The sequence below is a fragment of the Thamnophis sirtalis genome, unplaced genomic scaffold (assembly GCF_051295495.1).
Source record: "Thamnophis sirtalis isolate CommonGarterSnake01/CBP01778 unplaced genomic scaffold, rThaSir2_p1.2 scaffold_13, whole genome shotgun sequence".
Taxonomy (NCBI): Eukaryota; Metazoa; Chordata; class Lepidosauria; order Squamata; family Natricidae; genus Thamnophis; species Thamnophis sirtalis.
Genome location: NW_028261393.1, coordinates 24157696 through 24174435, shown reverse-complemented (window position 1 = coordinate 24174435; position 16740 = coordinate 24157696). Strand labels below are relative to the sequence as shown.

General features: G+C 39.7%; 1 protein-coding gene across 1 annotated transcript in view; it reads left to right on the top strand.

Moving 5' to 3' along the window:
* Nucleotides 1-16740, top strand: part of CUNH1orf94 (chromosome unknown C1orf94 homolog) — a 42274-nt gene that overhangs the window by 18901 nt on the left and 6633 nt on the right. Inside the window, exons 2-4 of the mRNA XM_087727171.1 lie at nucleotides 324-991; nucleotides 10151-10320; nucleotides 14279-14353. Coding sequence (XP_087583297.1) covers nucleotides 324-991; nucleotides 10151-10320; nucleotides 14279-14353 — 913 coding nt within the window. The remainder of the gene's footprint in view (nucleotides 1-323; nucleotides 992-10150; nucleotides 10321-14278; nucleotides 14354-16740) is intronic.

Below are 16740 nucleotides of genomic sequence, written 5' to 3'. Positions count from 1 at the left end.
ATTATTTTAAATTTTTGGGAAGCTGTTTTATACCAAATCTGATCATTTGTCCACCTAACATGGTCTTCACTTATTTCTTAGAAGATGCTATCCCCAGCAGCATCTGGAAATTCCCGAGGCTAAGATCTGATAGTTTTTGCATGAAAACCATATACTCTGCTATTGACTACAGCCATTCCTTTATCTAATTTGTTGTTTATTTATTTATTGGTATGCTATATTGTTTAAATTGAATTAGCAACTGAATTCACACAGTGGAAAGATGAGGAGAAAGTCCTCAATAAATCAATTCTATATAAATGTGTTCTTTCTCTTTCACCTAGATCTTTGGAAACTAGCATTTGCAAAGATGAAATATCTCAGCTGGTTGAGCAAGAATATTTGAGTCTTACCCAAGAAAATGCAACAGAGATAGAAATGCAAAGATCTGAAGATGAGAAAGTGCCTCCTGTTGCTTCAGTAAAGGCTCCAAATAGCAAACAGCTACTCATGCTTTCTGATGGGGACCAGGCTTCAGATGAGAAGGATACAATGGAAAATGTCTATAGGGCACTCACTGGAAATAAAAGAGATATGAAGTTGAAGTCTATTTGTGATGTCCAGTTGTCCACCAAGTCTACTGTCACAGGCATTTTACTCCCTGCAAAATTAATCCATAAGAATAATAAAAGCACAGAAAGTGGAAACAATACAATGGCTTCCAACACTCAAATTGCCAAGCTCTTGGCTCAGCTCCCACTCAAACGTGTTGAGGCTACCAAAACTCTGGACAGTAAATTGGTGACTGAAGAAACCAAGCTCATCAAGGATCTATTGCAAAACAATGTTTTTGGATCTGTGCCCCACAAAGACAGTATCACAAGGCCACCCCCAATTATGACAATAACAGAAAGTCAAGGATCAGGTCAAAAGAAGCAACTCCCAGTGTTTGCCAAGATCTGCTCAAAAACTGAACCTGAATTTGTTGCTGATGGACTCTGTCAAAATCATGGTAAGAGCTGTGGACTAACTAATATTAAATAAGAACAGACCTAGGAAACATACAATTTAATGTCGGGCTCAACCCTACCTTATAGTTTCTCAAAAGATTTCTTTTCCATAGGAAGAAACTTTTGCTTTACTACATTATCATCAGGAAGCGTAAGAATTTCTAATTTCTCTGGATAGTTTGTATTTTAATTTGATTTTTGGAACTAACTGAGAGTTCACTTCAAGTAACTGGAAAATTTCCCTCCAACTATGCTTATCCATTCTCCCTCATAATAACAAAACCATTGTATACCTGTAACCAGTAGCGGGATTCAAATAATTTAACAATCAGTTCTCTGCCCTAGTGATTTCTTCCAACAACCAGTTCACCAAAGTGCTCAGAAAGTTAACAACTGGTTCTCTCGAAGTGGTGCGAACTGGCTGAATCCCATCACTGCCTGTAACCTACTTTTAGAATTGAGATGAAATATTTTATGGGTTCCCACACCACTAAACCTGCCAATTGTGCTCTGGTCTGAATGCAAGCTTGGCACACAACTTTCTTTAAATGAGAGGCTGCCTTTACAAAAATACTTAACTTTGTTAGTGAACTAATCAATAAACTTCTAAAACAAGATAAAAACAAATGAAAGTTCAAAATATTCAACTTCAGCTATTCAAGTCCAGCTATTGTATAAATGCTGCTACAAGGTTTGCAACCAACCTAATTTAGGATAGTTCATGAGCTTTAGTATGCCAAGGTGCCTAAGTTCAGCCTAGCGCAATAGAGCAGCCATCTTGGGACTTAACACACAACAAATTAATAGTGTTGGAAGGGACCTTGGAGGTCATCTAGTCCACGCATCCCCCACCCAAGCAGAAGATCCTACACCAGTGATGGCGATTTTTTTTCTTACGACGTGCCAAAATTGTGTGCACCTGCACTATCCCGTGCATGTGTGCCCACTCAATCTCCCTGCCCACCTGTGCATGCGACACCCCCAGTGCATGCACATACAACCCCTCCCCAGGCTCCAGAGGCTTTCCTGGAGACTGAGGAGGGCAACAATGGCCTCCCCCAACCCCCCGGAGGCCCTTTAAAGACTGAAAATCAGCTGGCTGGCATGCACATGTGCACTGCAGCTGACCTAGGGCAATGGCTTCTGTGCTCTCAGAGATGGTTCCATGTGCCACCTATGGCACACATACCATAGGTTCGCCTTCATGGCCCTAATTGCATACTTATAAATTTCTACAACACTGTTTACCAGAGGTGGGTTTCAACTGGTACAGACTGGTACAGCCATACAGGATGGTGAAATTTAGCATGCCTTCCTGTACCCGTTGGTCAGAAGGCCCCGTACCAGAATGCTGCCTCCCCTCATTCACACTTTCACTCTCTCCGCCCATCCTCACCATGTTGCCAAAAAGTTCTCAGAAGAAGAACCAGAAGAAGAAAGAACTGGTGAGTCGCTGGGGGGTGGGGGGGATGTTGAGGAAGGGGGAAGAAGCAGAGGGGCTGCTAGAAGAGTGTGTGTGTCTGCACAGGCTGTGGGTTTTAAAAACATCTGAGTGAATCCAGGAAGAGGGAAGAGGCAGAGTGGCTGGAAGATACTATAGGAATACATGCTTCCAGCCCCTCTGGCTCTTCCCTCTTCCTAGATTCACTCAGACGTTTTTAAAACTCAAAGCCTGTGCACACATACACACTTCTAGCTTCTTTAAAAACATCTGTGTGAATCCAGGAAGAGGGAAGAGGCAGAGGGGCTGGAAGAGTGTGTGCTGTGCACAGGCTGTGAGTTTTTAAAACTTCGAGTGAATCAAGGAAGAGGCAGAGGGGCTGGAAGTGTGTGTGTAAGGTGGTCATTAATGTTGAAGACTGGTAAGAACATTTCCTCTGTAAGTAGCTGTTTTATTGTTTTGTGTACTTATTTTATTCTTATTTAAGTAGCAAGTGCACAAGATAATAAATTTCCTTTTTTTATATCTTCTTTTTGTAGGTCATTCTTTGGGGCAAAGAATTCAGTGACATCGACTTGGCCACTCTCACCCAGTCACATAACTGCCAAGCCACTCCCACTCAGTCACATGGCTACCAAGCTGCTCCCACATGATCACATGATCACCAAGCCACTCCCACCTGGTCACGTGACCACCAAGCCACTCCCACAAAACAGGGCATACCTACAGAATAGGTTCTACAAAATTTTGAAACCCACCACTGCTGTTTACCCAACCCAGTTGATCTGAGATTTGTCTAATACATAGAATAGAATTCTTTATTGGCCAAGTGTGATGAACACACAAGGAATTTGTCTCTGGTGCATAAGCTCTCAGTGTACATACAAGCAATACATGATCAATCATGACATAATAATCATAAAAATAGATTCATCATAAATCATAAGATGCAACACTTTGTGATAGTCATAGTATAGCAATCAACATAAATCATACTAGGATAGTAAATAAAACAATGAAAATTGTAAAATGCAAGCAACAAAGTATCCAAAGATAGGTAATAGGAAAGATGAGAATATATATGTGTGTTTGTGTATGTGTGTATCAGTGGTGGGTTGCAGGCAGTATGCCCCAGTATGGGCGTATTGGAGCCTGCCCGGAGCACTGGATACCGTTCCAGTATGGTGCTCCGGAGGGCCCACCCACCTGCCCAAGCTCCTTACCAGTCTTTTAAGTCTTCTGCGCTTCTGCGCATGAGCACGGAGCGTACAGCACCTGCGCAATACTCCGCTGAGCAGCTGGAGCATCGTGGAGGCTTATGGAGACGCTAAGACGCATGTGCGTGCTGTGCTGCATGCATCCATGTGGACGCCGCTGGGCCCATTCCAACTGTACCAGTTGGAATGGGATCCAGAACCCACCACTGGTGTGTATAAACATAGCTAAAACCAACAGCAAAATTAAACTTCAAACCTCTCTGTTAACAGTCTATTATTGTATTTCATCATTCAAAGTCCACAGTCTACCCTAAACCACTACAATCATTGTCTAACATGGACCTTATTTTTGCAAACCACCTGGAGTCATTCTGAGTTGGACAGCCATATAAAATTTCTAAATATATAAATGAATAGGCTTGGGACTTTCTCTCATCAAATCCAGTTTGGGAAATCAATCTGATAAGCCTTTCCCCCAGAAAAGGCTTTTGAATCAAATCTCCAAACCAAATTTTTGCCCCAGTGAACAATCTAGTAAAGAATTGTTGAATTACCACTTTATCTGTACAGGCAAATAAGGATCTGGGTAATTGGAAAAGAAGATGTGTTAACTGATTCACTTTCTTGGTTTTCTGACAAAAAAAATGACAGTAAAAAATTGCAAAACAATGTTTTAGGCTTCTGTGCAGATGAAATTATTGGTTTTCCCATATCAGAAAAACTGGATTTTCAGTTGCAATACCTTTCTAACAAACTGTTTTTAAATTTTTTATGTATTTATTACTTAAATTTTTAGCTCACCCTTCTCCTCTACAAGGTTACTCGGGGTGGCTTACCAGTTATAAAACAAATAAAAATAATTAAAACATTAAAACTACACAGAATAAAATGTTTTGAAAATGTTCCTTTTCAAGAACACATGCTAGTGATAATATAGAATCATTGATAATGTACTTTTCAAATTTCACTTTAGAAATATGTATATACTACGCTATGTGATCTACAGACCTGGGGATTGTACATTTGACAACACTCCCAAGACACTGCAAAAGCCAGACAGTATATGATTTTAAGGCTATGCTTGCTGGATGGAAGACATAAGAAAAAAAAGGAGCTGGGCATTTTATAACCCTAATCGGCTGCCCAAATATCACCTTTTGGGGGATTCTTCAGACATCTCCTCAGCCCATGAAATTTAATTAAAGTATTCCATAGTCTGTGAATATTTTTGTCTTCTATCAGGCAATCCATCTGCTGGAAGATTAAAAACACCTTCCAACACCTTCCAAGAAAGAATGTATTTAGAGAACACAGACTGTTCTCCTCAGGAATAAGAGAAAGCAAGATGTTTGAACAAAGATGGTGGATAAATTTTCCCGCCTTTTTTTTGTTGTTGTTGTTGTTACAGCCTTAGCACAAGAAGTTCAGTTTGGTACTTGCTGCTGCTTACTTTTTTCAACCCACAAACAAAAGTGGCTGTTATTTAAAAAATGGATCCTTTCGACCCATTGTAGGAGTTATTTGAAAAAACAATCTCTAGCATACAGTACAGTCCTGTTTACAGTTATGTAAATGATACTTATATCTCCACAGGCATAGCTCATGTAATTTTTATTTTCATAGACTTTCCGAGCCTGGCCAAGAACTTTTGGAATGAGATCTCTTGAAAGATCATGAGGGGAGTTTTGTTTTGTTTTTGCTTTTAAAACAAAGAATTTACATAACATAAGTCTTTTCCAGAACTGGCAGCTTCAAACTTAGACACTGGTTGAAAAGCTGCAGGGAGTCAGATGACATATAACTTTAATAATTATTGTTGTAATTTTGTTACTTGTGTCGACTATGATAATCAGGCTAAATGTATTTGTTCCATCAAATAAGTAGAGATACTAATGTAACTTTACCATTTTTTTTCCTTGGCTGCTTTTTAAATTTAGGGAGATTTTACAAGGATCATTGTAAGAATCAAAAACGAAGGAGAAACATTTTCTATTCCATGGTTTCGAGGGGAAACACTTGACCTGCTACCTGCCCATTCCATATGGGACAATTTAAAATTGAGATTTTTAGGAACAATTTGAACTTGATTCTCCAAACTAGACGAATTGGTCAACTGAGTGATTGTTTCATTTTGTCTGAGAAATCCAAGTTCTTTTTGGCTACCAGAATATTAAGCTTTACCAAGTTGATATACACTGTTTTTCTGATACTTCTTTTGGAAAGAATTTCCAAATATTTTAAGCACATTTATTTTAAGGTTTGATGCTCAAAAGCTCCCTAGTGAGGAGTTTTCCCTACTCACAGAAATGTATTTAGAGTTGTTCTTTTTTAGATGATCCAAAAATAGTGATATTCCTCAAATTAGAGTATTTCATTCCTAATCTACCATGCAAGATTTGCCTTGTATTTTTTTCTGTGAGTTTCTGGTATCCAAAGAGAATCACTTATATTTCACGAGAAGTCAGTTCTGTTTATTTTTAGTCTAACCTTTTTCATTAAGTGGCAATTTCAAGAGTGCTTTGGAAATTAACTCATCTTGCAGTATAAGACTTGCAGTTGCTTGATGGCTACTATCATATTATGATTTTGATCATAACCTGTAGCTAACATGATGTCATCAGCCCAGGAGCATCTTATCAGCTGATAGCTCCCATCTTCTATCTACTTTCCTGGTGAAAATTTGGCAAGTCAAGAGCCTTTCAAGGTTGTCCAGTGTTATTGTGACATGTTATAATAAGAAAATTATGCAAGTTTTTAGTTCCCTCCTTATACACCAGTGAGTCACGAAGGACCTAGTTTTGTTCTCTTCCTGCTACTACTCCTTTTCCTGGGGTTTCTGCCTTTTTTGTTTTTATAATGGCTTCTGAAGGCCACTTTTGTAATGGCTTCCAGACCATCTCCATGGCTTTCTACAGATGGAAAATTTCACAGCCTAAGAATGATTCCATTTGAAGTATCTTTTGGGTTCTCAGACCTCATGTTCTTCAGCATCTGTTCTCAGGGCCTTTGCCGATGGCACCCTTTAGTTGATTAAATATTTAAAAAGGTGATCCAATTCTCCTAGTTCTAGGCTGGCTTTATTCATGCCAGTGAGATGTTTTATTCTAGTCTGTTGGATGTGTTCATAAAAACCTACCATTACCTTCATGCTTTTTATATCATAAAATATTTTCATACCCAGAAAGATCTTGTTGATTGACATGCCTTGACCATACTGTCACAAAAAGCAATACGCTTCCAGTGTTTATTTAACATAGTCTATTGAAAGAAGGTTGAATAAAATTGCAAGAATCTTTGCAACTGGATCCCCCTCCCCCATCCCTTAGAATTCAATTTATCTCCCAAATTCCTACATTGAAGAACTTTTCAGTCTTTTATTTGTGGTTTCTGAGTGAACTTCTGATAAGGCTGTTGTGGTCCCTGATAATAGAAGAAATTTCGACCATAGAAATGTGAAACGTTCTGTGGCTCTAAGCATTTTCTTGCACCTTCCTATATATAAAGATATTTGTGTGTTATTCCTGCTAGAAAGTATTTTATCTTTTGTACTAGAGATCTGTAGTCTTCAGACTACTAGTTATCCTGGATAACACATTGAATATAAAGATAACATTTTCATCTACAATGAAGGAGTTAAAACAGAAATCCACACCCATTTCAGCTAGTAAGATTATTTGGAATTTTGAGAGCATGTCATGTGCAATTAGATCAAATGGCTTCAAGAGAAGTGCCCATTCAAAAAAAAAAAAAAGCCTGCCATCATCTTATTTACCCAAAGACAAATAGATGAAATTTCTCCTGTCACTCCAAGATGCTTTCTAATCCTACCATCTCAATGGACTGTTTCTTCATTGGAATAGATGGATACTCTTTTAGATAAAGATTAGAATTTTGGATGTACAGCATTTTAATTTTCTAGGAAAGTATGTGGTACCTAAATGCTATCTTGGAAATAAAAAGATTTGTTCTACAACAAAATGTTTCTTTTTAAAGAAATTCTGCCTTGTATCAAAACAGATATTCCTGTCCATGCCTATATTGGTATCCACAATGGGAGGCTTCATAATTAAAGGGAGGGCATCATTATAATAGGAGTATTATATAATGAATAGCTGTTAACCCGGCTTTGCCCAGATATTTGTTTATCCCAATCCTGTATTAAACATTCACAAATGTCCAGACCAAACATAATTTCTAATGTTGGATTTTCCCCCTTACCAGAGGGTGCTGCATTGTGGAGTATGGTGAAGCCATTACCATGGCAACTCCACTATGCTGTACAGTAGAAGCCATTTTAAGGCATAATAGGCTATATCTTAACAGAACACATACTCCGAGGGGTGTTAGGGGTGTCTTCATGCCCCCACCCCTGCAGTATTTGTTTCCTGAGAGTAAGTCATCTGTGTACCAAGTTTGGTTGAAATACCTCAAAGCGTTCTTGAGTTATACTGAAACACACACAAACATACTCCAATATGTGTGTGTGTGTGTGTGTGTGTGTGTGTGTGTGTGTGTGCATGTGTGTTCGTAGATTTTCACGGGTGTAGGTATGCTGGTCTTGGCCAAGACAATCTCAATCGTACACGGGAAAAGACCCAAATACAACAAGATTGTATTCGGGTCTTTTTCCGTGTAAGATTGAGATTGCCTTGGCAACGTTTCAGCGAGGTCTCACTCCCCATCTTCAGGCTGGGTTTTGGGCTTAGTGTGATCGGAGCTGCCATCTTTCTATAAATCTTGGTAGGGGTGTGTGGAGTGCTGGCTTTGTTTCATGAAGTGGAATGATTGGTTGTGTGCTTGTATCATGATTGGTAGATTGGTGCTGATTGGTGCTGGCTGTGTGTCTGTTGTTGTTTCGTATTGTAATGGCCTGGGTGGTGGGTGGGGTTTGTTTGTTGACTAGGGCTGGTTTCCAGATGTCTGGTAGGCAGAAGGTATTGTCATATTTATTCATGTTGTGAGGATGTTTCTCTATTTCGATAGCTTCCATAATTATTCTCTTGTTGAAGTGTTCTGTTTTGGAGATTAACCTGGTTTCTTCAAAATTAATTTCATGTCCTGTAGCTGTAAAGTGCTGGAAAAGGGAGGAAGTTTTTCTTTTTTTCTTACTGCATTCTTATGTTCTGTGATGCCTGCATTTATTCTTCTGTTTCTTTGTCCTATGTATGTTGCAGGGCAGATTTTGCATGGCATGACAAACGAACAGGAGAATAAGTACCTCCCATCTACCAAACATCTAGAAACCAGCCCTAGTCAACAAACAAGCCCCACCCCCCACCCAGGCCATTACAACATGAAACAACAATAGACACACAGCCAGCACCAATCAGCACCAATCTACTAATCGTGATACAACCACACAACCAATCATTCCACTTTCTGAAACAAAGCCAGCACTCCACACACACCCCATCAAGATTTATAGAAATATGGCAGCTCCGATCACACTTTAAGCCCAAAACCCAGCCTGAAGCTGGCGAGTCAGACCTCGCTGAAACATTGCCAAGACAATCTCAATCTTACATGGGATTGAAACCCGAATACAAGAAGACCAGCATACCTACACCCGTGAAAATCTACAAATACCAGCATACCTACACCCGTGAAAATCTACAAATACCAGCATACCTACACCCGTGAAAATCTACAAATATATATATATATATATATATATATATATATATATATATATATATATATGTGTGTGTGTGTGTGTGTGTGTGTGTGTGTGTGTGTGTGTGTGTGTGTCTACATAACATTTTTGCTAATAAATAAATGATAAGGCAGAATGATAAGGGAGGAGAGCTTGTGACTTAAAGGTTAATACAATTGCCTAATATGTAAAAACAGCCCAAGTTCCCTAGTCTCCCTTCATTTATTTATCAGCAATGATGTAACACAAAATGGTTTATCATGTAAACAACTGCCTGGAAGTCTCCTGGAGTGGGGCTGGAAGGCAAAAGGGAAGCAGTATGCTCCTTCCCATATTCCAGAACTAATTGACCATGACACTTTGGTAGCACTGACGCCCCCCAGAGATAGATAAAGATAATGGCTTCTTTTCATTTGGGCATAATGATCTTGCTGGCATTTCAATGGGAACTAGAAGTGTAGGGTGTGCTGTGTACTTTTGTTCTGCATTATGTTCCACTGTTCAGATGCATGTAGCAATTGGTCTTCTGTTGGTCTGTCTGAGAATGGAGGAGGTGATCAAACCTGGAGTTTGTGTGGGAAGGATGGAGGGAAGGACACTTCAAGACTGCAGGAATCATGTAAAATGGAGGAAAGAGCATATTTAGTTTGCAAGCCTATGTGCAATCTCCTGAGAGTAAATCCCATAGCATTTCATAGGAGCTTTCTCCTAAGGAGATTGATATAAGATGAAAACAGTTGTTACCTAATTTTCATAACATATCTGCATTGCAATTACATTGCTGTATGCAATTTAGAAAAAAAAAGAATCTGACATTCCAGGATGTGATTCTGTCTTTTATCTTTCACAGCAACTTCAACAGTTATCGATAAGAACAACCTTAAATACAGCGGAAATGTGTTTACCCCACGATTTCCAACAACTTCAACTACTACCTCATTAAAGCAACCAATGTGGCTGAGTTTGAATTACCCTCCACCTCCTGTTTTTCCCAACCACTCAAGTTTCCCTCAGTATCAGGTAATATTTTATTTTATTTTATTATTTTACTTTACTTTATTTAGTCACTCATGTACAAGATAACAGGAATAAGAAACATGAATAAGAACACAGGTAATGGGTACAAATAAATGGGGACAGGAGGACAGGGACCTTAGGCACGCTGGTGCACTTATTCGTCAGCATAAGTGGCACATATGCTTATTGTGGAGTAATTTCTAAGGGACCAATAAATCTGTCTCAACTGAGCTGGAAGGAAAGAAACTGGAAGAGGATACATGGATACAACATTATTGCCATTCTAGAAGCAAAAGAAAATTAAGGATTTTTTTCAGTAGCTTGTCCCTTGAAATAGCTGAAAACATGGGAATGAATTGTATATAGTAGGACAAACTTCTTTAATTCTATAATTATAGTCCTTTATTTTGGTTAATGTTTTTGATTCACTTTATTTTGATTTTGTGTCCTGCTTTTATTATGTACATTCCATGAGTTGCCTAGAATTCAGTTGGTTTTAGGCAGTCAGATAACTTTAATTCATAAATAAATAAATTGGAAAGGTAAATAACTGGCAAGATGTCATAAAACTGGTAATGGCATAGGGTTAGATCTGTGGAATTACCTGATATTTGAGGACTAGACAGACTCTGGTTAAGGGTATTTTGATGTCAGCTTTGTTTAATAGCTTACTGTGAGGAATGGTGCCTATGGAGGGTAAGGCAGTGTGATGGACATATGTGAAGCATTAGTTTCCCAGGAAGGATGAAACAGATTCCAAGGAGTCAGGCAAGACAAGAGGTAGCACAGCTTGGGTGTGGGGCAGAGACAGAGCAAGAGAGTTAGGATAGCTACTCACAGGGTATATCAATTAGTGAGAGCAGCATAAGTTTAGTTTGGCAAAACGCTGGGTTTTTTAATGTGAGCAAATAAAAAACTGAACTTTGATGGCATTGTTCTATGCCATTCTTGGGTGGTACTTAGAGATGATGATGATGTCATCATCAGTGTATAACATATACAAGGTTGTATGATCTCTTGCATGCCTTCAGTAGGTTATAGATTACTTTGCACTAAATTATAGTAACATCAAAAGTCATGATATTAATTTCAATTATTATGGATACAATTATGGATACAATCTTCAGCTTCTAGTCGGCGGTGGTGGGACACCCGGCCTGGGGTGTCTGCAGCCAGCATGGGTGTGGTCAGTGGAAGCGGCAGCGGGATGCCCGGCTTGGGGTCTCTGCAGCTGCCGCCTCCCACACCGTGGTATTATCCCGATTGCTCCCCCCTCCTCCTTGCTTATGGACATGATAAATTGGATCAGTGGGGAGTGGCTGAGGCAGCTGGCATGGATATTGATAACAGCGGAAGGTGGCTTCAGTAGTTGGCATGGGCACGGATGGAGCGGGGGGGGTCCTTCGTTGTGGCCCCCTCCGGGATCACCGCCATTGCCTGGGCCACCGTACTGTGTCATTTGGCCATTTGGCCCCTCCTCTTGTGACAATATGGACTGGGTCAATGGAGTGCAGCCCTGGTGATGGATATGAGTGTGGTTGGCATGGACGGAGCTTAGCTGTTGGAGTTGTTGAAGTTGGAGCAGTCACTGCTGCCACCGCTGTCCTCACCGCCGCCATTATGGGCCGCTTCGCCACCTTGCAATTCATCATCTGCTGCAATTTTGACATCTGGCTGTTACTCTTACATATTGTTCTTAACACCGACCATTGTTATGATGGACATATGCTTCCTGCTACCCCCTTGAACACTGTCAGCTGCCCCCCCATCGTGGACATGTCATCTCCCCATTCCATCTCCCCGTGATGTCACCCTGTTTGGTTGATGCCATACTCTCCTCTATGTTATACTGCAACAGAACTTTATTCCCTTCGGGAACTCCCCCTTTCCCGAGGATGGCCTTCTTGCCTATCAAGAGGCTTTCTTAATGATGGATCTTGGGATCCCGAGAGGTGGCATGCAAAGAAGAGACTTCTTAGGGGTTTTTTACAGGGGTTTTTAAATCAAATTTTAAGGGGGGGCGGGCGGGTTGATACGGATTGCTCAGACAGGCTTGGAGGGGAGTCTGCCAGGGCACAGGCCAGAGCTAACTAATGGGCACAGGTTGGGAGTGCTGGGAAGGGTTGGGATTCCAGGGGAGACATTAAGCCATTCCATTGGGGGGTTCACCATCTCTACTGTTTGTGGGAGAGACAGATATGGTGGGGGCCGAGGGCCAAATTATGTTCAGGTGACGTGGGTTCGCTGTTTAAGAGCAATCGACCCTCATCACCCTTTTCACACCCCCGGGTGCTTGTGATTACAGGACCCTGGTCTCCGGCTGGTGTCGCTTAACGCCAGGTCCATGGTACATAAGGCTCCCCTCATTTACAACCTCATACAAGAGGGTAGAGCGGACCTGGCGTGCATTACGGAGATCTGGTTGGGCTATGAGGGGGGTGTTACTCTTAGTGAATTATGTCCACCAGGCTTCCGGGTGGACTATTGTGGAGAAACCTCCTGGCTTTAGCATCTCCTGCCGGCATTTGTCAGGAATAGGACACATGAATTAGTTCATTTTTTTCTGGGAAAAATGCTGCTAATAGGTCAAATACAATTGCACAATGTTAACAGTAACAGAGTTCAAAGAGGTCATCTAGTCCAATACCCTGCTCATGCAGGAGACCTATACTAGGGATTCGAACTGTCAAACTTCCAACCTTTCTGATCAACAAGCTCAGCGTCTTAGCCACTGAGCCACCTAGCCAGGGTCTTGAAGGTACCAAGGTATTAGATTTTGCATTACTTTATAGGTTAAAGCCAGCATCTGCCCAACTGCATCTGGTATCAAAAGCTAGGTAGATTCAAGTATCCTCCTGGAAATTCCTAGAAATCAAAACACAGTGGAAGAAAGCAATAATGAATCACTGTTATGTTGTCTAAAAAACTGCTTATCTTGTCTGTGAAGGGGTGAGGAGTCAAGTCAACATGAGGATATCTTGACTTGCACCTCACCATGGGAAATGTCCTCCCTATGAAGAGGACAGAGTGAGACAGAGAATATTTCTGTTTTGTTTTGGATGTTATATATTTACTTCTTGCATGGATTTCACATTCCCAATACTCAGATGCCATAGTGTCTGCTCTCATGATAAAAAAAAAAAATTCTACACGAATCAACTTTTGATTCATTGGCCAGAGAGATTTTTAATTGTTACCACAGAAGACTACTGACAGTGAGTTCAGCTTTGGAAGTTGTTTACTTTTGTACAGCATGAAGCCAAAATGCTTAAAGATGTCCTTTCCTTCCTTACAGTGTAACTCTTTTTATACTAAGTCATATTATTTTATTCTTCATTACAGAAAGTACCATAGTTTTTACTTCTGTGGGTGGTTTTGTTATATTGCTGTCTGTAAATTGTTTTTGTTGCCATAGTTGTGGTTGCCTGTATTTTAAATTCATGTCAAAATGAAAGAAAATCTCATAGATTTCTAAAGCCCTGTATTGAAAAATCCACTCTTTCTCCCTGTCTAGGTATTCTTTTAATAAAAAATCTCTCACATTGTCAGCAATGGGAAGGAAATGATTTATAACAGCTCAAGGGCTTGTTTAAATTCCCCCAGACTGAAGATGAGGCTGAGGGTTAGAATTGTTTATGATGCCCCATTGAACTCATGTTCTGCCTCTTTTTCCCTTGACTCATTTTCCAATAGTTGGAAAACTGATTTCAGATTTGCTCTTTGAGGTTGGACTGCTACCTCTCTGTGAGTTTGGAGGGGGGATTCTAAACTATTCTATAGTTCCTAGGATGGCAGTCTAAATTATTTTTGGTTTCATTGGATGGGTTTGTTCCAATGTTTGGAGAATCATCCTAATAGTTTCCTCTTTATTTACTCCTTTGTTTATTATACTGCATTTTGGTTAGGAATTTCAAAACATTGCACATTATAAATTGGTTTTTCTCTTATTCATTCGGAACAGAGTTTGTATCAGCAAAGGGCACGGATCCCGTACCAGCAAACTTTACATCCTCAACTGGGGTGCTATTCCAGACAGGTATGGTGGAAGTTCTGTAAGTCACCTGTAGCATAAATTGGGGGGGGACAGGGAAACTGTAAATCTGAGAAGACCTCTGTGGCTTTGAGTCATTCCATCTCACTAGCCTCAGTCTTTTAATTATAGAGGGACGGCAGTAGTAAATCCCTAGAAAGAGAAGGCAGCATTCTCTAGTAACAGTCTTGATCAGGGGTTGCCAAATACAGTACTAACATTGACCATTAATGTTTCCAAAGGGAGGGGGAGAAACCCATGCTGCAACCAATGCTCACCCTGTACTCGGAGTATGCCTCATTAGAATACCAGTGATGGCTGGAGGCAATAACAGGGGTTAAAATAGAATGGAAACCTGAAGTTTTTTTATTAGGAATAATGTCTGCGAAATACAAAAAAGAAATCCAGTATTTAATACTACATATAATTATGGTGGAAAGGATTGTCTTTGCCCAGAAATGGAAAAACAAATTAACTCCAAGCGAAGATGAAATAATAAGAAAGGTTATGGATTGTGCTGAAATGGACAAACTAACTAAAGAAATCCAGGGGAAAGAAGAATTCTACCAGATATGGGATAAATGGTATAGGTGGATGGAGGAAAGAAACAAGAATCAGTAAAGGAATGTAGCAAAACTCAAAAATAATAGTTATGAGTAAAATAAGAGGGTTAAGAATGGTGAAATCCAAATGAAATACAATAGAAGGGGAAATAATATAAGGTGAGAGGTATCGATTGATAATTGCTATTAGAAAGAACAGGAAGCTCCTGTTTGTATTGTATTGTGTAAATGTGGTGTACGTCTAAGTTTTATATGTGTGTATTTTACATGTTTTTTAATAAAAAAAAATTAAAAAAAGAATACCAGCATCTTTGGACAATCAGTTTTAAGCAGTGAGTTATGTACTAATTCAAAAAAAGAGCTGCCAAAGAATGAAGGATATAGAAGCACAAAATGATATAGCTATCTTTAGTAAGCTGAGGAACTTGAAATGGCTGAGCAAATACAACATACTTTTTAAACAGACAGCTATTTGAAGTTACAACTGACAAAACATCTTAGAAAGATATTTACGTGAGCAAGATTTGAACAGTTGACACAATGGTCAGATATGGGAGATTCCATTCTATAGCCTACAATGAGAGTCTCTGCATTTGCAGAGCCGCAGAGGTAGAAGATTTGGCTCACATCCTATTTGATTGTTGCTTGTATAAGGAGGGTGGGAGGCAGATACCTTGGTCTATATGCCAAACGAAGGACCCATTAGGATCCCCATATCAAAACACCTTATGTGTGGCCAGAATCTGAAAATAACATTTAACACAGCACAGGACTTTAAAAAAATGGTTCGGTTGAGATTTGCATACATGGGGCTGATTGGAGTAGATTGTAAGGGTGACACCCAAATATAATTTTATGTCATTTTATTCTATTTAACATATTTATGCATTAAATTATATTGTATGTTATCCTATAACTATTGTAGTTATTTTAAATTGTTTGTATAGGATTTTATTGGTGATATGTGTTTGAATCTTGTGCTTTGATATGGCTTATAGGCTAATCAATAAAGCTATAATACTAATAATACTATAAACGAGAATCCTTTAGAAAATATTACAACAGAGCTCTTTTATTTCTGCCCCTTCCCAAAATCTGCAGCATTCCACTGTTCCATTTAGCTATTGCAGGCTGAAATATATTAATATATTCCTCAATCATTTTTTTTTGTTTTATTTGAATTCGACTGATAAGTTGAATTGCTTACAACATCTTCTAGATCTGCTGAAGCTTTTAATAATATAATTTAGAAATTATTGTGCTATTTCTGCATGCATAGGGACTCCTTTGATTAAATAAAAAGAAATTGCGACGTTCCTGAGAGAGCCAGGTATGAGATAAGCAGGGTAAGACCTGTTTAATATTTGGATGGGTGATCACTGAAAATCCCAAAGTTATGCAGGGAACTAGATTGAGGGCAAAAATAGGTCAGTCAAGGGGTGTAGAAGAACCGTGGTGGCACAGTAGTTAGAATGCAATATTGAAGTAAATGGAGGTAGTGACAGATTTTATTTCCTTGTGCTCCAAGATCACCGCAGATGGGGACTGGAGCCAAGAAATTAAAAGATGCTTGTTCCTGGGGAGGAAAGCTATGGCAAATCTAGACAGCATACTAAAAAGCAGAGAGAACAAACAAAAGTGCATCTAGCCAAGGCTATGGTTTTCCAAGTTGCAATGTATGGCTGTGAAAGTTGTACTGTAAGAAAGGCTGAGCACCAAAGAATGGAGACCTTTGAACTGGAGACCTTTGTGCTGGAGAAGACTCCTGCGAGTCCCTTGGACTGCAAGATGATAAAACCGATCACTCTTCAAGGAGATCAACCCTGACTG